Source organism: Sorex fumeus, unplaced genomic scaffold (assembly GCF_029834395.1).
Source record: "Sorex fumeus unplaced genomic scaffold, SorFum_2.1 ptg000063l, whole genome shotgun sequence".
Lineage (NCBI taxonomy): Eukaryota > Metazoa > Chordata > Mammalia > Eulipotyphla > Soricidae > Sorex > Sorex fumeus.
Genome location: NW_026606120.1, coordinates 76,509,195 through 76,535,653, shown reverse-complemented (window position 1 = coordinate 76,535,653; position 26,459 = coordinate 76,509,195). Strand labels below are relative to the sequence as shown.

The following is a 26,459-nucleotide window of genomic DNA, read 5'->3' as shown; positions in this document are numbered from 1 at the left end:
CCGGGGCCGCGGCCCCCTTGGCCCCGCCCCCAGGCCCGCGGCCCCGCCCCCGACCACGCCTCCCGCCCGCGCAGCTGGCTGGGCGGGGCCAGGGGAACTGGGTGGAGCCGGGGAAAACCGTGCGCCGGACTTGGGGACTGGCTTGCCGGGTGACCTAAGGGGCTCCAGCTGGCTCGGGGGCTTACGGAGGCCGGTTTACGTGACAGATTTCACTCCGTGGGGATGGGATACCGTGCAGTTCGGGAGATTTTCTACTCAGGGATTACACCTGGCTCTGCACTCAGAAATTATACCTGGCTGTTCTGGGGGACGATATGGGATGCCCGGGATCGAACCCGGGCAGGCCGGGTGCAAGGCAAACGCCCTCCCCACTGGATTATCGCCCCAGCCCTCGGGCGAACTTCGGAGGGGTACGGTGGGAGAGGCACACGCGCGAGGCTCGGGCTTGCGTGCCCCTCGCGTGCACGTCGGTGTGCCAGTGCGGACACGCGAGGAGGCTGCTGTCCTCTTCCTGAACAGGAGGGGGCGCCAAGAGGTGGGGAAAGGAGAGAGTCCTTTGGAGTTTGTCTTACTCCTCCACTCATATGTTCCCGGCAGGGGGTCTTGGGGATTTGAGGGAACTGGGCTCTCAACACACGCATCTAGTGGTGACATCATGGCTTTCTGTCTCCATGGCAACGGACAGCCTACTCTCGAACTGTGATGATTTCACTGCGGCCTAGAACTAGCAGGAAAAAAGTGGACCATTCCTTCAGCAAAACAGGGCTTTTGGGAGAGCTGCGTCCTCTGGTGGATAGTACAGGAAAAAAAAAATGGGAAGAAAAGAGGAACATAGAATTACCCAAAATGACAGTACTAAGAGAACTTCCGGCTTTATCTGGAGTCTAGCAATCAAATCACTGTATTGCATGTATATGACAACTTTTGCCCTTTTAAAAGTTCTTCTTCGAGAAACTGTTAAAAAAATTTGGGGGGGCTGGAGCGATAGCACGGTGAGTAGGGCGTTTGACTTGCATGCGACCCACATTCGATCCCAGCATCCCATATGCTCCCCTGAGCACCTCCAGGAGTAATTCCTGAGTGCAGAGCCAGGAGTAACCCCCATGCATTACCGGGTGTGACCCAAAAAGCAAAAAAAAAAAATCACCATCACTATTACTCTCACCCTGTTGTTCATCCATTTGCTCTAGCGGGCACCAGTAACGTCTCCGTTCATCCCTGTCACGTGCTAGTGTAGCCCGATGGCATATTGGGGGCTCTTTCAGGGTCAGGGGAATGAGGACCATCATTGTTACTATTTTTGGCATATCGAATACACCAGGGGTAGCTTGCCATCCTCTGCAGTGTGGGCGGGATACTCTTGGTAGCTTGCCGGGCTCTCCGAGAGGGATGGAGGCTTTTGGGGCAGCCTCTAATCACCTTTACAGGTGTTCCCAGTCAAGCATATATGCGGGCAGGAGACTCTCCAGCTGGGTTCTCTTAGAGTGAGAACTAGATAATAAGATAATAAGGCCGCATTTGCAGTTGTGTGCTTCCGGGAGCTTGGTTTTATTGTCGCTGGATCTTGGCCGTTGATGGGGTTACATGGCAGTTGGTGGGTGTAACTGTCTAGCTACTGGAAGATGGGGGATCTGGGTGGAGGAGGCCCAGTCCCGAACCGAACAGGCTTGGAGATCTCAGCCCCAGGTCCTGCACACCTGAGTTCCTTGGCCGGTTCCTTCATGCGTGAGGCCCGTCCTAGTGTGTGGAGAGTGGTCTCAGCATGGCTGTGGCTGGGTCCTGGAGGTCTTCAGCTGCTGGAGCTCTGCTCAGGGTGGAGAGGGATACTAAATCCCCCCCACCCCCCAAGGGGCCCAGGTGACGACAGCCAGGCATGGGGGCAGGAGACTATGCGTTGTTCTCTTCCAGGAGCTTGGTTTAAAAAAAATAATGGGGGCTACACTCAGTGGTGCTCAGGAATCACTCCTGGCTGGGGGGTGGGGGGTGGGGTAGGCGGTGGACACCATTTGGGGTGCTGGGAATCACCGCACTAGATCGACCCCTATGTAAGATAAGTGCCCTAACTGCTGTACTACCAAACTAGCTCCAGCAACAACAAAAATTCTTATTTGCACATGCTTTGCATATGGAAGGACAGCACTGCATGGACCCCAGAGCAGTAAGCCAGAAGTAGCCCCTGAGCACCAACTGGTGTGACCCAAAACTCAAAAATAAGTTAATAGTGTTTCTTGGGGCTGGGGGATGTGGCTCAGTGATAGAATATTCATCTTGTATATATGAGACCCTAGCTTTGTAAAGATCATGTAATTAAAATAAGAGTAAAAGTGCTTCTTATGGGGTCACTTTATGAGTGCAAATTTTTTTTTCTTTATGGGTCACACCCGGCAATGCACAGGGGACACTCCTGGCTCTGCACTCAGGAATTACTCCTGGTGGTGCTCAGAGGACCATATGGGATGCTGGGAATCAAACATCGAAACTGCGTTGGCCACATGCAAGGCAAACGCCCTACCCGCTGTGCTATCGCTCCAGCCCCCATGAGTGCAAATTTCTGTGTCTCCCTCATGCGCTGAGAGCATTCCTGACAGTTCTGGTATCTGGATCCCCACTGCCATTAGCTGTGTTTGGCCACACGGTAGACAGGTGAGTGTAAGCACATAAAAAGGGGAACCACTCCATAAGCATCACAGCTAAAAAAGATGTGCAGCCCCAGGAGAGTATGTGTCTGAGCACCGCCATGAAGGACATTCAGACTTCAGTGAACGAGACAGGCAGGTGAGTGTTTGAGCATTGCACCTGATGTGAGACCACGTGCCAACACCCCAACTGAAGCTATGCAGTGCTGCAGCCAGGGGTAGGTACTCCCTCTGCAGTCACAACACTAATAATATCAACAACTCTGAAGGGAAGAATGAGAGAGAATGAAATAAAAGTGCCCTTTTTTTGGCGGGGGGGGGGGGGGGGGGGAGGGCACACCCAGCAGGGCTCAGTGAGGCTCTGCACTCAGGAATTATTCTGGCGATGCTTGGAGAACCACGATATGAGATGCCAGGAATTGAACCCTGGTGGACCTCAAGCAAGGCAAAAGCCCTACACGCTGTATTATCGCTCCGGACCCTTATAGTGCCTTTTTTTTTTTTTAATGAAGGATCCTGGATTTCATTTGACCTTTACCTTGTAAAGATAACTGGAGCAAACAATAGATCACTATTTCACAGAACAGATAACGAGGCACAGAGTTTTAACAGGCAAAGGTTGATAGAAAGCTTTTAAGATTCGGTCTTCCTGCTAGGAGTTGAATCACTGCAACATCGAGCTCTGATTGCTGCCTCGGAATCATCTGGGTCACGGGCGGAACCGTGCTCCACAGGTGCTCCTTCAGAGGTGCCACTTTTTTTTTTCCTTTTGGGTCACACCCGGCGATGCACAGGGGTTACTCCTGGCTATGCACTCAGGAATTACTCCAGGTGGTGCTCGAGGGACCACATGGGATGATTGGGATTGAACCCGGATTGACCGCGTGCAAGGCAAACGCCTTACCCGCTGTACTACAGCTCCAGCCCCCAGAGGTAACACTTTTTAAATTTTCATACGTTTCATTATGAATAAACTAGATCGCAGTCTTTATAATCCCACAAGCGCCCTCGCGCCGGTCTGTCCTCATAAATTCTCCAAAGAACCTATTTTCAGAGCTCTTGGAGTACTCGTACTTTGGCCTTGGCCCTTTAAGCCAGCGCCCAAGACCCCGCCTGGCCCCGCCCCGCGGCCTGGCCCCGCCCCCAGCCTGGCCCCGCCCCGCCCCGCCCGCCCGCCCAAGGTCTGCAGTTGCAGTCGGGACGTGCGCCCCGCCCTCCCCAGCTGTAAACCCTCCATCCAGCTGTGCTCGCACGTCCAGATTTCCAGCCATGTCCGCCGAGGGAGAGGTCGCAGAGGCGGCCACCGTGGTGGTGGCGGCCGAGACCGGGACGGTGGAAGACTCGTCTTCGCCGCCCCCGAGCGCCGAGGCGCCCGACGCCAGCCCGCCGGCGCCGGCCTCCTCGGAGGGGGCTGCCGCGGCGCCCCCGCTGCGCTGCCTGGTCCTCACCGGCTTCGGGGGCTACGACAAAGTGAAGCTGCAGAGCCGGCCGGCCGCACCCCCGGCGCCCGGGCCCGGCCAGTTAACCCTGCGCGTCCGGGCCTGCGGGCTCAACTTCGCCGACCTTATGGCCCGGCAGGGGCTGTACGACCGGCTGCCGCCGCTGCCCATCACTCCGGGCATGGAGGGGGCGGGCGTCGTGATCGCCGTGGGCGACGGCGTCAGTGACCGCAAGGTGAGCGGGACAGCGGCCGGCGGAGCCGGGGGGTGTGGTCGGGTGGGGTGCGGGGGAAATGGGCTGGGAAGGCGCAGGAAAGCAGCCTAGGAGAACTGAATCAAAAGGGGAACAGAGATGGGGTTACCGACTTCTCCCCATATATATATATCTATGTGTGTGTGTGTGTGTGTGTGTGTATACAATTATCATTATTTTTTAATTGTGGCTGTCGCCCGGATGGTTGTCCGACTCCGAGCAGGCATGGGGGGGGTGAGAGAGGGACAATAAGGCGTCCACGCGCATGCGCACAATGACCACCTCCTCCCTTCAGAACCTTCATAAAAAGCCACACCTGTCCCCTGCGCGCAAAGCCCTCCCCAGGGAATCGTGATCTGTGACCCTGAGTGTCACTTGGTGCCCCCTTTCCCCGGGGGAGCGTGAGCAGGGCGCGGGCGCGTGGCCGTGCCCGAGCCCCGGTCACATGCAGCCCCGTGGTGTGTGGGGGTGTGGAGCGGGGCCCGGAGCGGACCCGCCCATCAGGAGAGGGGCCGCCCCACCCCGCCGGCAGCCGGGTGGGGGGGGCCAGGTCTCGGGATCTTTGTCTTGGGCTTCCTTGTCTCCCGTGACCAGTGACTGCCCCGTATCTCGTCCTGCGGTGACTCAGCTGGCGGGGCTGCGACCCCGGTAGTCCAGAGGAACCGCCTCCGCGTTCCTCTCGGAGGACCCCAGCGCCGGGAAGAACCGCGGCGCAGTCCCTTCAGACTGGGGTGGGGGGTGTGGCAACATGAGCAGGTTGGCCCAGCTCTGCCGGTCTGTCCCTCCTTTCCCTTATCACCGGATCTCGGCCACAGCCCCGGACACCGGAGACTTCCAAATGACCAACTTTTGGAGAGACCTGGGGTCGGGGGTGTGGGGGTATGGGGCGCGGGGCGGAGACCCTGTACGCAGACCTTGTTTATTTAGGGGTTCCTTCTCAAATCAAGCCGGGATCAGAGAGGCCCCTCCAAGGCCGCCTTGTGTTGCAGAGGACCTGCCAACCCCAGATTCCAGAGCTGAAATTCTTGGATTTCTGGTGCGCACAGTTCCTCCTTGAGAGCTTCTCCAGTTCAGCCAAGGCCCCACCCTTTCCTCTGCCTTCTCCATCATCGTCCAACTCTTATGAGGGTGCTCAAGGGGATTTTGGGGAAGGCGGGGGTCGTACTTCATGTTACTGCTGAAGGCCACCCACCAAACCTTCCCTTCCCACACTTTCCGCCCAATAAATACAGGATATCCTGTCCTGGCTTGAATATGATGTAAGAGGCTGGATTGGGGAGCACAGGCCTCCCTCCCTCCTGATCTCTGGGTTACAGAGGGGTCAGGGCCCTCCCTGCCCTGTGATGGGCTGGGCATTAGCCTGGACTGTGAGCCTTGTTCTGGTTTCAGATTGTGACTGAGCACTGTCTGTTGCCAATTCTTCTGGGTTGTTTCCGAATCGGCGCGGTGGACACCTTTCAGAACCCCATCACATGCCAGTGTTTTCTGGAAGGATCCTGGCCCGCCTTCCTCCTCTTATGCAGTGAAAAAGTTCAGGGACATAAAAAAGCGTATTACTCCACAGAATTCCCATCTTTCTTGGCAGGGGCCGAGACAAACAGGAACGGTCCCAGCACATACTGCTCCTGGTGTGCAAACCGGGAAGGCCTTGCCCTACCCTGGTCTTGACCCTAGTTGCTAAACTAGAGGGAAAGGTTCGATTTTCTTATTTTTGTTTTTTTTTTTGGGGGGGGTGTCATGCCCAATTTACTCCTGACAGGGCTGGGGACCCTGTGGGGTGCCAGGGATTGAACTACAGTCTGCCACATGTGAAGCAAGCACCCTATCACTGTATTATCTCCCCAACTGTACTGTCTCCCCAGTCCCAAGGTTTTGTCTTTTTCTTTTCCTGGGGTTTCATTTTTTTTTTTTGGTCTTTGTTTTGGGGCAACACCCAGAGGTGTTCTGGGATTATTCCTGGCTCAGAATCAATCACTCCTGGCAGGCTGGGGGGACTATATGGGATGCCAGAGATTGAACCTGAGTCAACTCTGTAACCCAGAGATCAGGGTTACAGGCTTGCAAGGCAAGCGCCCTCCCCACTGTTCTGTAGGTCCGGCCCCTAGGTTTTGTTTTCTTTGCTTTTTTTCCTGCTGCCAAGGAGGCTCTCAGGCAGGTGACTCAGTGGGAAAGAAGAGCTTTCCCTAGAGGATGGGATTGTGTGGCTTCCTTGTTTCCTGCCCCTCCCTGCATCACTGGGTGAAGGTGTTTTCTTTTTTACTTTTTTTTTTTTTTTGCTTTTTGCTTTCTTTGGGGGTCACACCTGGCGATGCACAGGGGTTACTCCTGGCTCTGCACTCAGGAGTTACTCCTGGCGGTGCTCAGGGGACCATATGGGATGCTGGGAATCGAATCCGGGTCGGCCGCGTGCAAGGCAAATGCCTTCCTGCTGTGCTATCTCTCCAGCCCTGAAGGTGTTTTCTGGGCCCTCAGTACTGGCTCAGTTACTGGTCCAGAGGTGACTGCCTCCGGCCCTAACCAGGCAGAGGCCTTACCTACACTTTGGTATGACCCTTGCCACACACTTCTCCTTCTGTTACTTGACTGGGGACTTCCCCTCCTTCCAAGAATTGTCATGATTGTTACCGTTATTATTAGCTAATACTTCTCTTTGCGGGGTTAGGAAGTTTGGGCCATACCTGGTAGTGCTCGGGGCTTACTCTTGGCTCTGTGCTCAGGGATCATTCCTGGCAGAGCTGGGGACCATACAAAGTGCTGGGGATTAAATCTGGATTGGCTCCTTGCAAGGCAAGTGCTTTGCTGTTGTTTTATCTCTCTGGCCCATAATTGCCTTATTTTACAGTTAGGAAAGCAAGTTCAAAAATGTTAATTTTTCTTTTGTCAAGGTCACACCATTGGTAAACTTGGGAACCCATTTATTTATTCTTTAAACTGAAGCAGTTTGACCTCCTTAGCAATATTTGATGCTACCCTAACCTTAAGTTTCATGCATTCAGGGATCTTACACAATACTGAAGTATAATCTGTTAAGTGGAGGTAAGGATAGTACCTGTCTCCTAAAACTTGTATTAGGATTAAAGTGCTCTTATACATAAAGTACTTGCAATAGGGCCTGGCCCTCAATAAACCCTCAGTAAAGGGAAATTTTTATTGTTTGGTTTTGGTGCCACACTCAGAGGTGCTTAGGAGCTATTCCTGGCTCTGTGCTCTGGGGTTCCCTCCTGGTGGTATAAGAATATGTGATGCTGGGGATCAAACCTGGTTCTCCCAGGGCTGGAGTGGTAGTACAGTGGGGAGGGCGTATGCAGCCTTGTATGCAGCCTATCAGGTTTGATACTTGGCACCCTATATCGTCCCCTGAGTCCCTCCAGGAGTAATACCTGAGCACAGGCAGGTGTGGCCCCCAAATAAAAAAATTCAATAAATCCTGGGTCTCCTACCTATAAAAGCAGGTACTGCAGCCCATTGTGCCATCTCCCTGACCCCAGGTTGTTTTTGCTTTTTTTTTGGGGGGGGTCACACCTGCCAATGCACAGGGATTACTCCTGGCTTTGCACTCAGGAATTACTCCTGGCAGTGCTCAGTGGACATATGGGATGCTGGGACTCGAACCCGGGTTGGCCGTGTGCAAGACAAACGCCCTACCTACCCGCTGTACTATCACTCCAGCCCCAGATTGTTTTTGCTTTTTTTTTTTGGCTTTTTGGGTCACACTTGGCGATGCACAGGTGTTACTCCTGGCTCTGCACTCAGGAATCACCCCTGGCGGTGCTCAGGGAACCATATGGGATGCTGGGAATCGAACCCGGGTTGGCCGCGTGCAAGGCAAACACCCTATCCACTGTGCTATTGCTCCAGCCCCTGTTTTTGCTTTTGATGATGATATTATTATTACTATTACCCTGACTGCTGTAGCCGCTGTTTCTCCCTCCATGGCCAGGGAGGGAGCTGTGTATACCTAGGTCACAAATTGCCTGTGATTCACTGAATGAGATTCTTCTGTTTCTCTAGGTTGGGGACCGGGTGATGGTGCTGATCCGCTCAGGCATGTGGCAAGAGGAGGTGACAGTGCCCTCAGTGCAGACCTTCCTGATGCCGGAAGCCATGTCCTTCAAGGAAGCTGCTGCCTTGCTGGTCAATTACGTCACAGCCTACATGGTCCTCTTTGACTTCGGCAACCTCCGGCCGGGCCACAGCGTCTTAGTGCACATGGCTGCAGGTGACGTGTCACTTTTCTTTCCACCCCTTGCTTACCCCACCCAGATGGCCTTCCAGGCCCTTCCCTGCGGCCTCTCTGGTCTGTTGTCATGGCAACACCAGACTGCCTCAGTCTGTGGGCCCAGCGGCCTCTGCAGTGCTGTTGCCATGGGAACAGTCGGCATTCGGTCCAGCCTGGTGTGTGAGCCTTAGCAACAGCGCCCTAGCCTAGCATCCCTCCACCCCTCCCCCTCGTCATTTCTCACTCATGGAAATTGGTCAAGGGAGAAGGGGAGAGAGAGCCTCCAACAAGCCCAGGGGTGGACCGTGTCCTTGAGAGGCAGGAACAGAGTGTGGCTTCTGCTCATACAAGTGTCCACCGCAGGGGGTGTGGGCATGGCCGCCCTTCAGCTGTGCCGTACGGTGGAGAATGTGACGGTGTTTGGAACGGCCTCGGCCAGCAAGCACGAGGTGCTGAAGGAGAATGGGGTGACGTACCCCATTGACTACCACACAACTGACTACGTGGATGAGATCAAGAAGATCTCCCCCAAAGGTGGGGCCAGGCACTGAGGAGGGGTGCGCGGCGCAGGTCAGGGAGGGGGGCTTCGGATCCGTGGCTCCTAATTCTACTCCGGAACCTCTCTCTCCTGTCACAGGGGTGGACATCGTCATGGACCCTCTGGGTGGCTCAGATACCGCCAAGGGCTACAATCTCCTCAAACCTATGGGCAAAGTGATCACCTATGGTGAGTCATTGGGCCGGGGCAGAGAGGGGGAGTTGGGAGCCAGGGGGGACTCAGCCCTGGGACTTTTTAGTGAAGGTGCTCTGGAGAGGTGTGTCAGGTGAGGGTTGGGGTTGGTGCCTCTCTACTTGACATCCTGTCAGTCTCTCTCACAACTTTCCAAGTGTCAGCAAACCCTTCCTTGCTTGCTTTTTTTTCCTTCCCTTCTTCTTCCCTTCCCCCTCACTTACTCTTCTCTTCCTCTTCTCCCTCCCATCTTTCTTTCTTTCCTTCCCCTTCTCTTCCTCCTTCCTTCCCTTCTCTCCCTTTCTTACTTTGCCTTCTTCCCTTCTTCCTTCCTTCCTTCCTTCCTTCCTTCCTTCCTTCCTTCCTTCCTTCCTTCCTCCTTTTCTTTTCATTCTTCCCTTTCTCTCCTTCTTTTGAAGAATGGGGGAGTACTGGGGCCACACCCTGCAATACTCAGAGACTATTCCTGGCTCTGTGCTCAGAGGTGACTCCTGGTGGTATTCAGGTGACCATACATGGTGTGGGGGGGTCCAAGTGGGGTCAGTCACTTGCAAGGCAGACACCTTAACTGCAATCTCTCTGGCTCAAATTCTGTGTGTTCTTTCTTTATTCCTGTTTGAAGATTAGTCCAGAAGGAAAAAAAGAATCAGCCAGTTTGCCTTCCTCTGTTTTATACCTTGTTGGGCTTCTTGGGCAAGCTACATTTTCATTTCAGTTCATTTATTTTTTGTTTTGGGGCCACATTTAGCAGTGCTCAGGGTTTGCTCCAGATTCTGTGCTCAAGGATTACTCCTGGTGGTTCTTGGGGGACCAAATGTGGTACTTGGGATTGAACCCAAGTTAACTGCATACAGGGCAAGTACTCTACCTGCTGTGCTGTATCTCTAAGCTCTGCATTTTCATTTTAAAAACCTATTTTGGGGGGCTGGAGCGATAGCACAGCAGGTAGGGCATTTGCTTGCATGTGGCCGACCCGGCTTCGATTCCCAGCATCCCATATGGTCCCCTGAGCACCGCCAGGAGGAATTCCTGAGTGCAGAGCCAGGCATAACCCCTGAACATTGCTGGGTGTGACCAAAAATGCTAAAAAACAAAAACAACAACAACAAAAAAACACCTATCTTGGAGCTGGCATCATAGTACAGCAGATAGGGTGCTTATCTTGTAGGCAGCCGACCAGGGTTCAGTCCCCGCCACCTCCTATGGTAAATACTGAAACCAGGTGCGGCCCCAAACCAAAATCTAAAATTAAACTTTGGTTTGGGCCTGGTGGCCAGCAGGTAGAGCAGTGGCCCGCCCCTTCCCTGCACCAGTTGGAGAGAGGGAAGGGGCCCGCAGGGAGCGGACAGACAGGGACCTGTCACCTGGGTCCTTGTCCCTCAGGAATGGCCAACCTGCTGACGGGCCCCAAGCGGAACATCATGGCTCTGGCGCGCACGTGGTGGAACCAGTTCAGTGTGACGGCGCTGCAGCTGCTGCCTGCCAACCGTGCCGTGTGCGGCTTCCACCTGGGCTACCTGGAGGGTGAGGTGGAGCTGGTTGGGGCGGTGGTGACCCGCCTGCTGAAGCTCTACAACGAGGGCCGCATCAAGCCCCACATCGACTCCGTGTGGCCCTTTGAGAAGGTGCGTGTGCAGCTGTGCAGGGTCAGCCTGGCCTGGGCAGGACCGGGGCGGCCAAGGGTCCAGGGCCGGGGCACCCAGGGGGAGCAGGGCCACAGGGCACCGGAAGCTGAGTCTGTTCTTCCTCCCTAGGTGGTAGACGCCATGAAGCAGATGCAGGAGAAGAAGAATGTGGGCAAAGTCCTCCTGGTCCCGGAGCTAGAGAAGGAGAACTAGGGTGGGGGCCGGGAGACCTGTGGGTGCGGGACGGGCACGCTGGGAAGCCACACTGTTGGCACCAGCCTCTCGCATTGCATTTCACCCTCTGTCCATCTGCTTTGCCCTCTCCCCCCCGGGGTCTCCCTGTCTGACCTCTCCCAGCCCCAGCCCTTCCCCACCCCCCGCCTTCCTGCCCTCTGAAGAGGTTGGGAAGTGACCACTTGGATGTCTGGGCCTGCAAGGGGACAGGAGGGTCAGAGGGAGGTGGGCTGCTTCCTGCCCCCACCCTGTCCCCGGGCCCGCTGTGCTGCTTTGTGCCAACGTTAGCCAGTCCCTTCCCTTCCCTCCCCTCCCCTCCCCTTCCCTGTGCTTCCGCCCTGGCCCCACCACCTTCCCCAAAGAACTGAGATGCCAGCTCAGGGTGGGGGTGCCACCTCCGTGCACGCGAGTCCAGCATGTCCCTTTCTCCCTGCTGTCCCCCCTCCCCCCAACCCAGGGCCGGCCAGCACCACCTCTGTGCACTGGCCGCGTCTCCTCTCCTGCGCCAACTTCTCAAGCACAATCAGGCTTCCTCCACCTCCGGGCTCTCTGCCACTCTCCACCAAGGTTGCCTCTGCCACCAAGGGCGGCATCCGGCTGCTCGTGCCCCCAGCCCCCCCTTCCACTGAGTTCTCTGGATTTGTTCTCAGTGCCTTAGCCGTGGAAAACCTGTGCTGTGTCTGTGGGGGGAGGTCCCGGTCTCTGCCGCACCCCTTTCTCCACCCCCGGGCCCCCCCCAGTGCCTTCCTTGTTCTGGTGGAGCTGGGGTTTCTGCTGCTCCCAGTCCCACAACACTGCCAAAAATCTGTGTGTGTGCCAGTCGGGGGGGGTGGTGGGGTGGGGAGCAGCCCCTGGCCTTCCAGGGTCTGGTCCTGTTTCTGGGGGCTGTCATTTCTCTAGGGGTGGGTGGGGGAGGCGAGGCAGGGGGGGAGCCTTCCCAGCCCCACGGGTAAGTGGGGCCCCGCTCACCACACTCCGAGAGGCTGCGCCCCACCCGGTTCTGGGACCAAAGTCAACTCGAAGCACATTCCCACGGGTCCCCGGCAGGCACTGCCTTCTCGAAGCAGGGAGGCAGCTTGGCAAACAGCCCCCCGTTTTGTTTACATGGGTGGGGAGATAGAGCAGGGGAGTAAGGTGGGGTTGGTGAGGAATGGAGCCCCTGAAACCAAAGTAAGGGACTTCCTGAGCCCAGGCTGTCACCCACTCTGTGAGCTGGAATCGGGGAGCTCAGTGCCCCTGCCACGGCCAACAGGAGGTGGGGGGGAAGGCTCAGCCCCTTCCTCGTGTAAAGGAGGCCTAAAAGTGTGCGATTTCCGCTTCTGTGTACCCCACCCCACTTACCGAAGCTGCCTTTGTGTTTGTGTCAATAAAAAGCCAAAACCTGGGTCCCGGGTGCTGCCTGGGGACTGGAGGGGGCGGGGGTGCGGAGGGAAGATGAGCTCAAGGCTAGAGCTGATAAGGGAAGGGAAGGTTTCATCCCAACCCACAGCCACCTTCCTTGCCCATATCCAGTTTTCTTTTTTCTTCTTTTTGGGTCACACCCGGTGATGCTCAGGGGTTACTCCTGACTCCTGTACTCAGGAATTACTCCTGGCGGTGCTTGGGGGACTATATGGGATGCTGGGAACCAAACCCGGGTCGGCCGCGTGCAATGCAAATGACCTACCCGCTGTGCTATCACTCCAGCCCTCATACCCAGTTTTCTTTCAAGAGGGAGGTCTGGCCAACCTCACGCTCTGCCGTGTTCCACGTTTCTCAGGCTCCTAAGCCACCAGGCTCAGCAGAGAGCATTCACCTGGCCCACCGGTGTAATGACCTGCATGCAGCTCTGATCTCCGGCGAGACAAAATAAAAACGAAAAGCCACAATTTGGAATAACTGCCCGCTGTTGGCCAGCACCGAGCCCGGCCTGGCTTGACCCCAGCTTGGCAGGGCCCGTTGGAATGGAGGGGAAGGACCACCCCCCTAGCCCGACTAGGTGGTGAAGACTGCCAGGCCCTGCTGTCCGGAGGGCACCACTGCCAGCGCCTCCACCTCCCCGCCGCCCCGCGTGGGCTTCTGGAAATGGATCTCCAGGATGTCGTGCAGCTCCGGGCTGTCCAGGACATCGGGAATGTTGAACACCAGCACCGACCTGTCTACTGGCTGGAACTGAAACTGGAAAAGGAGTGGAGACAGAGTCAAAAGCCCCTGGGAGTCGGGCTGTGGGAAGAGCTTGGGCTGGGTGGCCAGGAGGGGCAGTGAGGGGTCTGGAGAGACTGGTTGGGCAGGCTAGTGGGATTTGGGGCTCTGACAACTTCCTTGGGAAAGTTCCTGGGCATGTCTGACCCCACTGCCCACCCACTTACCTTGGCGTCCTCCACCTTCCCACTCATGTAGGGAGAGATTCGCAGGGCCACTTCCTGTGTACCCAGTTGCACCGTGAACTGACCCATCTGGCACAGGCGCTGGGCCACTGTAGGGAGGGGAGAGGAGTCGTTAGCATTCAGGGGAATTTCAAGACCCAAGGGCCCTGTACCCTGGCCTTGCGGCCGGGACCCTACCTTTCTCCTCCGCAAATTCCAACATGACGCCCCCGGGTAGCAGTTCTCGCGATTCCACATCACCACCCCCATTCTTGCTCTTGCCAAAGAAAATCTCCAGCTTGTCCAGAAGCTCCTCCTCGCTCAACTTGAGCCCAGCAGGAAAGCCACTGATCAGCACCCTCCGGCTGTTCATCTTGCTGGACACCTGGGAGAGGCCGGAGAGGGTGGTCTCAGGCACCCCTGCACTTGCCATGCCCAGGGGCAGGCACCGCCTGCATGTCCCAGGGTCCAGCCTCTCCTCACCTGGATAGAGGTCACCATGGGCAGCTCCAAGGGCTCGACCTGCACCCGCAGACGGCATTCTTCCAGGTCAATCTGGTGCTCCCTCCTTTGCAGTATCCGTTCAGCCACTGGGGGTGCAGGAGGTAGGGTGAGTCCTAGGAAGTCCCCAGCCTCCTCCAGCTCACCCTTATTTTATTTTGTTGTCTTTTTGGGTCACAGGTGGCTATGCTCAGGGTTTACTCCAGCTTTTCACTCAGGAATTATACCTGGCAGTGCTTGGGGTCCATATGGGAGCCTGGGGATCAAACCCAGGTCAGTTATGTCCAAGGCAAACACCCTCCATGCTGTACTATCACTCCAGTCTCTCATCCTTATTTATTTATTTATAATAAATCGTCATTTTGGGGCCATACCTGGTGGCACTCAGGGCTTACTGCTAGCTCTGCGCTCAGGGATCATTCCTGGTAGGGCTTAGGGGCCATATTGGGTACCAGGCACTGAACCCAGGTCAGTCGCATGCAAGGCAAGTGCCCTACCAGTTTTATTATCGGTCCAGTCCTAGGAATAACTCCTGGCAATATGGAGATAACTCAGGGGACCATATAGAATCCCTGGGGTTGAACCCGGGTCGGCCGTGTGCAATGCAAATGCCCTACCCGCTATACTGTCACCTCAGTCCCTGAGCTCACCCATGGGATCATCAAAGGTGATCAATGCAGAGCCCCCAGACAGAGGGTAGCATATCCGCAGGTTAGAAATCACAGTCTTCGTCTCTTCCCTTCCCTGCTGAATGTGTCCTTGAGTATGTCCTCGGAATACCAAGGGGACCTCAGGCACTGGAAATGGGACCTAGAAGTAAGAATGGTAAGAGGATGCCTTCAGGAGGAGGCATGGGAGATCCCTTGACTCCTCCCTCCCGAAAGCTCTGGGTCCCAGTCCCGTGAGGCTGGTGACTGAATGGTGTTGGAGAAATGAGGCGGGTCAGGCCCTCCTGGCAGCCACTGCACAGATCTGTCCTTATCCGAGCTGTGAGGTCGGGAGTTCTTCCGCCTTCCAGAGCAGCAGACAGGTTCAGAGAGTTGAAGCAACATGCTCGCTCAGGTCACAGGGCCAGGAAGTGACAGAGCCAGGAGTGACATGAACTCCCCTGCTGTTCCCTGACCACACCCCAGCACCTGGCTTACCTTGTCTTGCAGGTCTTTGAGCTCCTTGCTCCTCTGCTGCAGCTTCTGAAGACACATCTGGAGCTTGGCCTGCTCCCCCCGAAGGGCCTCGAGGGCCTGTTAGAACAGAGGGAACAAGGAGACACCCTTTGCAGGGCATGAATGAGCCGGGGGAAGGGGCACCAGTGAACACATGAGGTCTGTCATTTATTAAACACCATACCCCAGGGACTGGGCTAAGCCCTTCCCCCTTTTGGGGGTGTGGGGCTGGGCTACACCTGTGATGCTTCCAGGAGTCACCCCAGCCTATTTCTGTCTCTGTGCTCAGGCGTGACCCTTAGTGGTGTTTGGGGGAACCATATGCAGTGGCTGGAGTCTGCTGCATGCAAGGCCTCCCCTCTCCTTCAGCCCTTGATGTGGATGATGTCGCTCCAGACTCAGACCAATCCTAGGACACAAAAAGCCTCGTCCTTGGTTTTCTGAATGGGAAGCTCAGACAGGCTCAGGGATCTGCACACACCACCAAGCTCTGGGCAGCCTGACTCCAAGCTGGGATCCTGTGCGTCATCGTGGACATGACCAGGTGTCACTGACCCCACATCTCCAGGCTTGCCCTTTTCCTGCGTATCAAGTGGATTTTCAACAGAGTGTGATTTGAGCAGAGAGAGGAAGAGAGAGAGAGAGAGAGACAGACAAACAGATAGAAAGAGAGAGCTAAAAACAAGATAGTGGAATGACACCACTGGGGATAGGAGTCAAGACACCTTTATGACATGAAGTGGACATTGGCCAGCAAAATCACCTTGTGGTAAGGGCGTCTGACAAACAAGGTCTGTTCAGAGAAGTGTGATCCCACTGGGAGGAGGGGACCTGGGTCCTGTCATCTTTGTTTGCTCAGTGTTCTGTTTCGTAGCACAAAACAGACCTTTGGTAAATATGTATTGCTGTGTGAACAAATGAAGTGCAGGAATGAAAGGTAGGCAGCATATGACAGAGGGCTTTGAAGAAACACAGTGTGAGTTTGAATTTAAGCAAAAGAAAGCTACAACTTAGGGGCCAAAGAAATACTATGGCCAACCTGGGTTTGATCCCCAGCACTTCACATGGTTCCCCAAGTCCAGGAGTCCCTGAACACAGAGCCAAGAGTTAAGTCCTGAGCACCGCCGGATGTGGCTCAAAACAAAAACAACAACAGTGAGTGATAGTGCATCAGGTAGGGCATGAGTCTTGCACATGGTGGAACCTGGGTTCAATCACCGGCATCCCATATGGTACCCCAAGTACTGCCCAGGAGTGATTCCTGAGTGCAGAGTCAGGAGTAACCCCTAAGTTTTGCTTTTGGTTAAAAAAAAAAAAGACAATGAAAAAAATGCTAGCTGGTGAATACAGAAAAAGGTACCTAGTCATATATATATATATTCGTGTATGTGTGTGTGTGTGTGTGTGTGTGTGTGTGTGTGTGTGTGTGTGTTTCTGGCAGTACTCAGGGCCTACTTCCAGCTTTGTGCCCAAAGCCCTCCTGGTGGTGGTGGGAACTCATGTGATGCTGGGGAGTGATCAGAGTTAGCCACAAGGAAGACAGATGCCTTTGGGGCTGAAGAGAGAGTACAGTCAGCAGGGTACTTACCTTGCATGTGACCAACCTGGGTTTGATCCCCAGGATCCCATATGATCCCCTGAGCACTGCCAGGAGTAATTCCTGAGTGCAGAGTCAGGAGTCACCCCTGAGCATTTCTGGGTGTGGCCCGAAGGAAAAAAAGGAAAAACAAAAAGCCAAGTACCTTAACTCCTGTATTATTTTTCCCGTTATATTTATTCCTCTAAGTTAGGGTAAAAAATAAATAGAAAGTTTTGGGATTTGTTGTTGTTTTCTTTGGGGGGCACATCCAGTGTGCTCAAGGCTTACTAAAGGTTGTGTATTCAGGGTTCACTCCTGGGGGACTATACCAAGTGCTGGGAATTGAACCTGGGTGGGTCAGGTGAATGCAAGGCAATGTTTGACCTGCGGTACCATCTCCCCAACCCCTAAAAAGAAAATTATGAGATCAAGTAGTTTAAAGGTTTCCTTCTTAGGAAAAAGAAACTTCCTTTTTCGGGGGCTGGAATGATAGTACAGCAGGTAGGGTGTTTGCCTTGCATGTGGCTGACCCAGGTTCAATCCCTGGCATCCCATATAGTCCCCCCAAACACTGCCAGGAATAATTCCTGAGTGTACAGAGCTAGGAGTGACCCCTGAGCATCGCTGGGAGTAACCCAAAAAGCAAAAAATAAAAGAAACTTCCTTTGAGCATGGAAGTGCTGAGATAATCCCTACCAATTTTTCAACTCCAGCCTCTTGTTGAAGCCATTTGTTTTTGGGCCATATCCAGAAGTGCTCAGGGCTTACTCGTGGCAGGCTTTGATGAACCATGTGTGCTGCTGGGGACCAAACTCAGGTCAGCTGCACGCAAGGCCTGCCTCTGCTAAATTATCTCCCTAGCCCACGTTTCTAGTGTATTTCATGACCGTTAAATTCTTTTTTCCTTTTGGTGGTGTTTGATATTGAACCCAGTATCTCAAGCTTTTGTATCCAAGACAAAAGCTCTATCAGAGCTCCATTCCAGGCCCTAGACTTTTAAGTTCCTCCTCCCACCCCCCATTTTGTTTATGGGCCATCTGTGTTTAGGGCTTACTTTGGGGTCTGTGCTTAGGGATCACTCCTGGCAGAGCTGGTGGCGGGGTAGCATATGGGGTTCCAAGGAATTGAACCCAGGTTGGCTGCATGCAAGGTAAGATCCCTACCTGGAGAATTATCTCTCTAGCCCTTAGATATTAAAGTCTTTATCTTAAGGACAACATCCTGCTCACACCTGCAGTGCTCCCTGCCTTAGGCCTCCAAAGCACAAATGTGGGCCTTGATTAGTCAAGTTGCTGAGAATTTGCCAAAACGCAGCTGAAGGGAAAGATTTCCTGACTTTCTTTAAATGTAAGTTTCTCCTCTATTGAAGATATCCTACTTGTCACAATTACATAAGCCTGTGTTTAAACTGAAAAGTGTACTGAAAAGTGTAAGCTGAAAAGTGTACTGCTCTACATGTACTCAGAGCAGCCCTGAAACTAGGAAGAAAAAAAAGAAATAGAGAAGTGATAATTTTAGTTAACAAGGAGTTGAGGATCTGAGCCTTTTTTTTTTTTCCTTTTGGGTCACACCCGGCGATGCATAGGGGTTACTCCTGGGTCTGCACTCAGAAATCACTCCTGGCGGTGCTCAGGGGACCATATGGGATCCTGGGAATCAAACCCGGGTCGGCCGCGTGCAAGGCAAATGCCCTACTGGCTGTGCTATCTCTCCAGCCCTGGGATCTGAGCCTTTAAGTGCCAGTTAGATGCCATCAGTGAGCCACTGGGCCCATATAGACTGGGAATGGTGGGGAGACAGACATACTGGAGAACAGATGTACCCCCCAAAGTGGCAACTTCATCTCGGCTCTACCTAATTCTGTCACAGGGGAACATGGCACCAGTACTTTACATCCCCCTCCTACATCTTTCTGGCCAGACCCATCTGTTTTCACTCTTGGTCTAATTATACTAATTATTTGAAAATCTAGTCCTGGAAACGCTATTTAAGAAATAACTTTTAAAAAAAAGTAAATAAGGCCAGAGAGATATTACCAGGGTTAATGTACTTACCTTGTACAGAGCCGACTCTGGGTAGATCCCCAGCACTGCATATGACCCCCTGAGTATCCTTTGGAATGACCCCTGAGCCCCAACTGGGTGTGGCCCAAACCCCCACCCTAGAGACAAATACAATTTTTACAACTCAGCTTTTTAAGTGTTTTCTAGTGTTAGAGATCAAACCCAGGGCCTCACACATGCATAGCAAGCATTGTACTACTTGTCACATCTCAGACTATAGTGAGTTTTATTTATTTATTTATTTATTTTTTAAATTTGGGGGGGGGTGGGTCACAGCTAGCTGTGTTTGTGGGCTACTCTCAGCTTGATGCCCAGGGGAACCAAGCAGTGTCAGGATCAAATCTGGAGCTTTGTGCTGCGTGCAAGGCAAACGCCCTACCGCTGGGCTATCGCTCCAGCCCCTCCAATACCAGATATTAGCAATACCAGAAATAGCAGATATTTTTTAAAGTACTTCAATATTCAAACACTATGTCACTGTTAATGTCACTGTCCTCCCGTTGTTCATAGATTTGCTCGAGCGGGCCCAGTAACGTCTCCATTGAAGACTTTGTTGTTACTGTGTTTGGCATATCGAATACATCACGGGTAGCTTGCCAGGCTTTGCCATGGGGGCGAGATACTCTCGGTAGCTTGCCGGGCTCTCCGAGAGGGGCAGAGGAATCGAACTCAGGTCGACCATGTTGGCTTCGTGCAAGGCAAACGCCCTACCCGCTGTGCTATCACTCCAGCCCATTCAACCACTATAGCAGTGGTTAATTAATTTAATTTTTTTCCCATAGTAGCACCGTAGCATTGTCCTCCCATTGTTCATCGATTTGCTCAAGCAGGCCCTCGTCTCTTCCATAGTAGATTTTTTTTTTTTGTCTTTTGGGTCAAACCTGGTGACGCACAGGGGTTACTCCTGATTTTGCACTCAGGAATTACTCCTGGCAGTGCTCGGGGGACCGGATGGGATGCTGGGAATTGAAATCAGGTCAGCCGCATGCAAGGCAAATGCTCTACCCTCTGTGCTATTGCTCCAACCCCTCACTGTAGATTTTTTTTTTGCTTTTTGGGTCACACCCGGCGATGCACAGAGGTTACTCCTGGCTCTTCACTCAGGAATTACTCCTGGCGGTGCTCGGGGGACCATATGGGATGCTGGGAATAGGACCCGGGTCAGCCACGTGCAAGGCAAATGCTCTACCCGCTATGCTATCGCTCCAGTCCCTCATAGTTGATTTTTAATTTAATTTTGTTTTGGGGCCACACCCGATGATGCTCAGTGGTTACTCCTGGCTCTGCACTCAGGAATTACTCCTAATGGTGCTTGGGGAACCATATGGGATACTAAGGGATCAAACCTGGGTCAGTACCCTTACCTGCTATAATATCGCTCCAGTCCTAGATTTTTAATCTTATTATGGAGGGGGTGTTTGAGGGCCCCAAATGGAGGTGCTCAAGAACTATACCTAGCTCTGTGCTCAGAAGTGACCCCTGGTAGTGCTCAGGGAACCATATGTGGTGCCAGGGATTCAAATGAATGTCATGGCCAACACAGCTGCATATAAGGCAGGTACCTTACCTCCTGTACTATCTCTCTGGCTCCATAGCAGAATTTTTTTTTCTTTTTGGCCACACCCAGCGATGCACAGGAGTTACTCCTGGCCCATGCACTCAGGAAACCACATGGGATGCTGGGAATGGAACCTGGGTTGGCCGCATACAAGGCAAACACCCTACCCGCTGTACTACGGCTCCAACCCCACAGAATTTTTTTCTTAAAAACACCTGAGCAGAGGTATTTAGCTTTGGTAACCAGAAGAAAATGGTGATTGAGGGAAGACTTCTGGAGTGGGGAATGAAGTGGTAGACATGGTGCTTAAGGAGACTATTCTGACAATTGGGGCAGGATGAGTAGGAGATATGAGAATGTGGAGTCAGGGAAGTAAATCTGGGTTTCTCCTTCTACATCCATGGATGTGTCAGGAATGAACCTGAGTCTTGAGCAGGGAGCACAAAAGTGTCCATGTTCTGGGGTCAGAGAGATAGTACAGTGGGTAGTGTGCTTGTCTTGCATGCAGCTGATCTCTGGTATCTCATGTGGTCCCCTGAGCCCACAAGGAGTTATCCAGGAGTGATTCTAGAAATAAGCCCTGAGCACAACTGGGTGTGGCCCCAAAACAAATAAACATAAAGGAGCCGGTGTTCACAGGGAAGGCCGCAGCCTCTATGCCTGTGTGTTTAATGGAGATGGAGCAGAACACACCAAAGAGTGATGCCAGGGTTACAGACTCCGCTTTGGAGAGTTTGTTTAACTCCATAAATGTCCTATCACCAACTCCCAACCTTTCTCTTAAAGGGCCCTATTTCTTGTTATATCATTTTTTATCTGAGTACTGGGATCAAATCCAGGTATCATACACAGGAGGCGTTAGCTCTACAGCTGACCCACACTCTAGCTTTTTGCTACCCGTGACGTATTCGATATGCCAAACACAGTAACAACAAAAGTCTCCAATGGAGACGTTACTGGGCCCGCTCGAGCAAATCGATGAACAACGGGAGGACAGTGACAGTGACAGTGACAGTTGATTTTGGGGCCATAGTCCTGGGTCTGAGCAGAGGAATCACTCCTGGCAGGGCTTGGGGGACCATTTGGGGTTCCGTGGATGGAACCTGGATCAGCCGTGTGAAGGCAAGTGCCCCACCTGCTGTATTATCTCTTCGGCCCCTTCCTGGGCTCTTTTAGGAGACTCTTAGAACATTACAGGCTGACAGTAGCCACTTATTGAATTCAAATATTTATAGTAGACACGCTAGATGTTTACTTCCTGATAACACGATCTGTAAAGGCAAGCTAGTGTGATCCATACAACGTTGAACACCGGGAGAATATACATTTTAGATACCTAAACAGATCAACACCAGCACATGCCACTGGTGGCTCACGCTTGGATGTGGCTTCATTAATACAAATTGCAGTACTGGTGTCAATGATTAGGGGTGAATTAAGAATTTTTTTTTTTTTTTGCTTTTTGTTTCACACCCAGTGATGCACAGGTGTTATTCCTGGCTTATGCACTCAGGAATTACTCCTGGTGGGGGACCATATGGGATGTTGGGAATTGAACCTTGGTTGGCCGTATGCAAGGCAAGCACCCTACCTGCTGTGCTATCACTCTAGCCTCTGAATTAAGAATTTAAGGTGAGAAGGAAAAAAAAATAGAATTTAAGGTGGGGGCTGGTGAGTACAGCAGGTAAGGCATTGCATGAGGCCCTGCATGAGGCCAATCCTGAGCACTCCAGATGATCCCCCAGCACCTCTAAGAAGTATCCCTGAGGACAGAGCCAGGAGGAATCTCTGAACATAGCCGGTTGTGGCCACTCCCTCACTAAAAAAGCTATTTAAGGTCCTAGATAGCACAGGAGGCTGGGCACTTGTCTTGCATGCAGTTGGCTCTGGTTTTATTTCTTTGAGTTTCCAGAACATCACCAGGAGTCATCCCTAAGCCCAGAGGGATTAAACCTGTGTGGCCACTCAAAATAAAACAAAAATAAAAAACCTAAAGGACATATACCCTCTTACTCAAGATCATGGGTAAATTATATGACTGTGCTCAGTTTTCTCATTTGTAAAATGGGCATAATCACAAGTTTCCTCTTTATATAATTTTATTTGGAGCAGTGGTGCTTGGTACATTTAAGTTTTATATTAAATGTTTTCTATTTTTGGGGGGGCATGGAGAAAGCTCTGTGAAGCCCACAAGTGAGGCCCATGAAGCCCAAGTTTCATCCCAGTTACATCACATGTAGCCAACGGCAATCCAACAGCTCTGCTCTTTGGGATCCCCAGCACCATACGGTGTGTGACCTCCAGAAAGTACCACAACCACGTACGTATGAGTCCCATCATCACAGAAAGAACAACAATAAAAAGGGGCAAAAGTTATAAATCAATCAATATTTTCTATTTTAACAGTTCCCAGTAATAGATGAAGAAACTCAGATTTGTTAAGATTCATTAGTGGGCCACAGCAAGTCAAACATGGGCCATGGGGGCCAGAGAGATAGTACAGTGGGTAGGGCTCTTGCCTTGCATGTGGCACACCTGGTTCAATCTCCAGCATCCCATATGGTCCCCTGAGCCTGCCAGGAGTGATCGTTGAGCATAGAGCCAGGAGTAAGTCCTGAGCACTGCAGGATGTGGGCCTTCCCATAAAAGATAATTAAATAACCCCCCCACATATGATTCCATCAAGCACTGCCAGTAGTGATCCCTGAGCACAGAGCTAGGAGTAAATCCTGAGCACTGTGCTGACTGTGGCCCTCAAAGCACAAAGGACAACAACCAACCTCTGGAAAAGGTTTCTCAAAGGGGTGGAGAGTAAGCTTTGCCCGTGAGAATGGCTGGGTTCAATCCCCAGCACCAAATGGTTACCCAGCACTGCTGAGCATCGTGTCAAGAGTAACCCCATGAGAACCACTTGGTGTGGGCATGGCCCCCAAAACAAACAAAAACAAAAAACCCAAATGTAAACTCAACACTTTTCATCTATCCATCAGTGTAGCACATTTTCACTATAGCGGTAGGGCGTTTGCCTTGCATGCAGCCAACATGGCCGACCCGAGTTCGATTCCTCCGCCCCTCCCGGAGAGCCCGGCAAGCTACCGAGAGTATCTCGCCCACACTGCAGAGCCTGGCAAGCTCCCCGTGACGTATTTGATATGCCAGACACAGTAACAACAAAGTCTCCAATGGAGACGTTACTGGGCCCGCTCGAGCAAATCTATGATCAACGGGAGGGCCAATTTATAAACAACCTAGTTCAATTCTTGGAGTTCTTCTCATGAGATGTGTCATTATCCAAATTTTTAGAAATCCTATCTTCAAAGAAGTAAAAATATGCAAATAAATTGAACTGAGATCAATAAATACTCTAATTCTCATTTTGTTTAAAAAAGAGAGAAGTGTCATTATCATCCCCATGATAGAGAAAAGGAAATGGGACTTTAGAGGCTAACAACTTGACATAGTTACAAAATTAAGGAACTGGGATTTGGAACCAGGCGGGGTGTATTATATCTTGGGGATGATGTCGGGTGTGGGCGGTCACACCTGGCAGTTTACTCCTAGTTCTGTGCTCAGAAATCACTTCTGGTGAGACCCGCAGGTGTTGGGGATCAAACCCGGGTCAGCCACATGAAAGGCAAGTGCTTACGTACTGAACCTGCAATACTATCTCTGACTCACTTTTATCTATTTTTTGATTTTTGGTACATACCAGTAGTCAGAAAACCACCTGGGCTCAGGGATCAATATGGGTGGGGCTTGGGGGAACCACATGGAGTGTGGGGCATTGGGCCCCTTGGGTGCATGCAAGGTAAGCACTTTACCTTCCGTATTATCTCTCCAGCCCCATCCCGTCATTTTTAATGTTATGCTAATTTTTATCTTGGGGTTTAGGGCCAGCGATACTGAGGGTTACTCCTGGCTTTGTGCTCTGGGGTAGCTGCAGGTGGCCCTTGGGCATCCATGTGGTGCTGGAATTTGAGTCTGCTGAATGCCAAGTAAAGCAGGCATCCTAACTCTAACCCCTGTACTCTCTCTCTGGGTTCCTAGTGCTTTTTTTCCCTTTCGGGCCACACCTGGAGGTACTCAGATTTCATACCTGGTGGAGCCTGAGGGTCCCTGTGCGGTGCAGGGAATAAAACCCAGATTCACAGCGTACAAGGCAAGCATCCTACATGCTATACTATTGCTCCAGCCCCAGAGTGTAATTCTTCCACTCTGAATCATAGAATCCTCTGAGTACCAAAAGGAAACTATGGACTTTTGAACAAAATTGCACACTCCCATCGAATTCACAAGCTCTGGAGGTGCAGGTTTTAGGGGTATTATCTTTGTAGCAAGGGGTCGGCTAGGGGCCAACTCCACAAGGCAGAGGAGACACAGCTCGATTCTCAGGCTAGAGGGGTGCTCCTGTGCGTCTCCCCTCCCCACTCTCCTCACTTACCACATCGTGGTTGGCTGACATGAGTAGTGTTTGGTTGGTAAAATCCGAGACTTCAAACACCAAGTGACAGGTCACCAGGATTCAACTCTGTCTGGTACCTTCTGAGAGGTTTTGGTCTCCTCAGCAGGGTCGCTGCTCTCAATTTCACTTCCACTTTCATTTCAGGGGAATATCGTGCCTTCCTGGCTGGCTGGCTCACGTGTCCCAGCTACTCTCCACCCCTGGGAGGAGTCTGAGTCCCTCCTTTACTTCCTCATCTCTGAAGCCTCTCAAAGTGGGTGACACCACCTCTGGTGGGGGCTGGAACCACCCAGGGTACTCTGTAGTAGCCTCAAGAGCTGTTTGTCTCCTTAAAGAAGTGTGTGTGAGCAGCTAGAGCGATATCATAGCAGGTAGGGTGTTTTCCTTGCATGCAGCAGACCCGGGGTTTGATTCCTGGCATCCCATATGGTCCCCTGAGCACCGCCAGGGGTAATTCCTGAGTACAGAGCCAGGAGTGGCCCCTGTGCATCTCTGGGTGTGACCCAAAAAGAAAAAATAAAGTGGGGGTGGTGGTGGTTGGGGCTACAATATCAATTATATTGATACCAGTTTTTTCTTTTTCTGAAAAGGGGACAGAAGCCATATAAACTTGGGAACCTCTTCAAGTTCAGGAGAACCTACCTATAAGCAAACTCCGCATCAATCAGTTATTAATTCAGTTAATCTCAGCTAAACCCATTTAGAATTGTTTTTGTTTGTTTGTGGGTGATCAGGGGACCATATGGGGTACCAGGGATTGAACCCAGGCTGTCGAAGTGTAAGGCAAATGCCCTGCCATCCCAGCCTTGTAATTGAGATTGTAAACTGAGGTAAAGAGAAATGTAGAAACTTGCCAAGGCCACACTCCTAGAAGTTTGGTCACATCCAAATCTTAGGAGAGCATCTGAACTTGGACCTTGAGGCTTTAAGAATCATCTAAGAGGGAAGGAGCTAGTTTTTGAGATCCATGCAGTGCTGGGGGCCTGCATGCAAAGCATGTACTTTAGCCATTTGGGTTATTCTCCTGGCACAAGAACTCCAATGTTCGGCCAAGGAACATAAATTCAGTTCCAAACTGTGGTTAGGCTGGATAAGCTTTCCCATCTCAATAATGCACAGTACTTAAGGATAAATTAAATACAAAATGTATAAAGCTCAGGGCATGCTTCCTTTTTCCCCCCTGATTTTATAATTTATTAAGTCATCAGTTTAGTTACATTCAATATTTCAATACCAGTCTACTATTATTCCTAATTTTCCCAATCACTCCTTAAGCCTGCCCCCATAGCACTGTAGCACCGTTGTCCTGTTGTTCATTGATTTGCTGAGCGGGCACCAGTAACCTCCCCATTCATCCCTGTCTACTCACTCCAGGAACACAAAATGAGACTTGTCAGTTTTTGGCATATCAAATACACCACAGGTAGCTTGCCAGGCTCTGCCATGCCGGCGGGATACTCTCGGTAGCTGCCAGGCTCTCCGAGAGGGACAGAGGAATCGAACCCGGGTCAGCCGCGTGCAAGGCAAATGCCCTACCCGCTGTGCTATCGCTCTAGACCCATAGCAGGCCCTCAATAATTTATATTACTTGCTATAATTTGCTAAAAGGATCATCAAAAAGTTTCCTAAGAAGAAAGTATCTCACCACGGAA

The 26,459-nt window shown here is 52.2% G+C and overlaps 2 protein-coding genes across 2 annotated transcripts; one reads left to right on the top strand and one right to left on the bottom strand.

The window, feature by feature from the left end:
* The first annotated feature begins 3,809 nt into the window (after window positions 1-3,809).
* On the top strand, window positions 3,810-12,530 carry VAT1 (vesicle amine transport 1). Its single transcript, XM_056127130.1, has 6 exons — window positions 3,810-4,310; window positions 8,340-8,547; window positions 8,911-9,081; window positions 9,185-9,274; window positions 10,661-10,902; window positions 11,032-12,530. Exons 1-6 carry the CDS (start codon window positions 3,906-3,908, stop codon window positions 11,113-11,115), a joined length of 1,200 nt encoding a protein of 399 aa, XP_055983105.1. The 5' UTR covers window positions 3,810-3,905; the 3' UTR covers window positions 11,116-12,530.
* A 483-nt stretch (window positions 12,531-13,013) lies between these two features.
* IFI35 (interferon induced protein 35) lies at window positions 13,014-24,928 on the bottom strand. Its single transcript, XM_056127825.1, has 7 exons — window positions 24,787-24,928; window positions 15,128-15,223; window positions 14,633-14,792; window positions 13,965-14,071; window positions 13,680-13,866; window positions 13,485-13,591; window positions 13,014-13,293 (listed from the first exon to the last, which is right to left on the bottom strand). Exons 1-7 carry the CDS (start codon window positions 24,805-24,807, stop codon window positions 13,111-13,113), a joined length of 861 nt encoding a protein of 286 aa, XP_055983800.1. The 5' UTR covers window positions 24,808-24,928; the 3' UTR covers window positions 13,014-13,110.
* Between the last annotated feature and the right edge of the window lie 1,531 nt (window positions 24,929-26,459).

Bases quoted from the DNA above. Each gene is read 5' to 3' on its own strand.
- VAT1 (XM_056127130.1), top strand. From the start codon at position 3,906: ATGTCCGCCGAGGGAGAGGTCGCAGAGGCGGCCACCGTGGTGGTGGCG. The intron at 9,275-10,660 runs GTGAGTCATTGG...CTTGTCCCTCAG, and splicing joins GGGCAAAGTGATCACCTATG to GAATGGCCAACCTGCTGACG. The intron at 10,903-11,031 runs GTGCGTGTGCAG...CTTCCTCCCTAG, and splicing joins CCGTGTGGCCCTTTGAGAAG to GTGGTAGACGCCATGAAGCA.
- IFI35 (XM_056127825.1), bottom strand. From the start codon at position 24,807: ATGTCAGCCAACCACGATGTG. The intron at 13,592-13,679 runs GTAGGGTCCCGG...CCCTCCCTACAG, and splicing joins GGAATTTGCGGAGGAGAAAG to TGGCCCAGCGCCTGTGCCAG. The intron at 13,294-13,484 runs GTAAGTGGGTGG...CTCCTTTTCCAG, and splicing joins GGAAGGTGGAGGACGCCAAG to TTTCAGTTCCAGCCAGTAGA.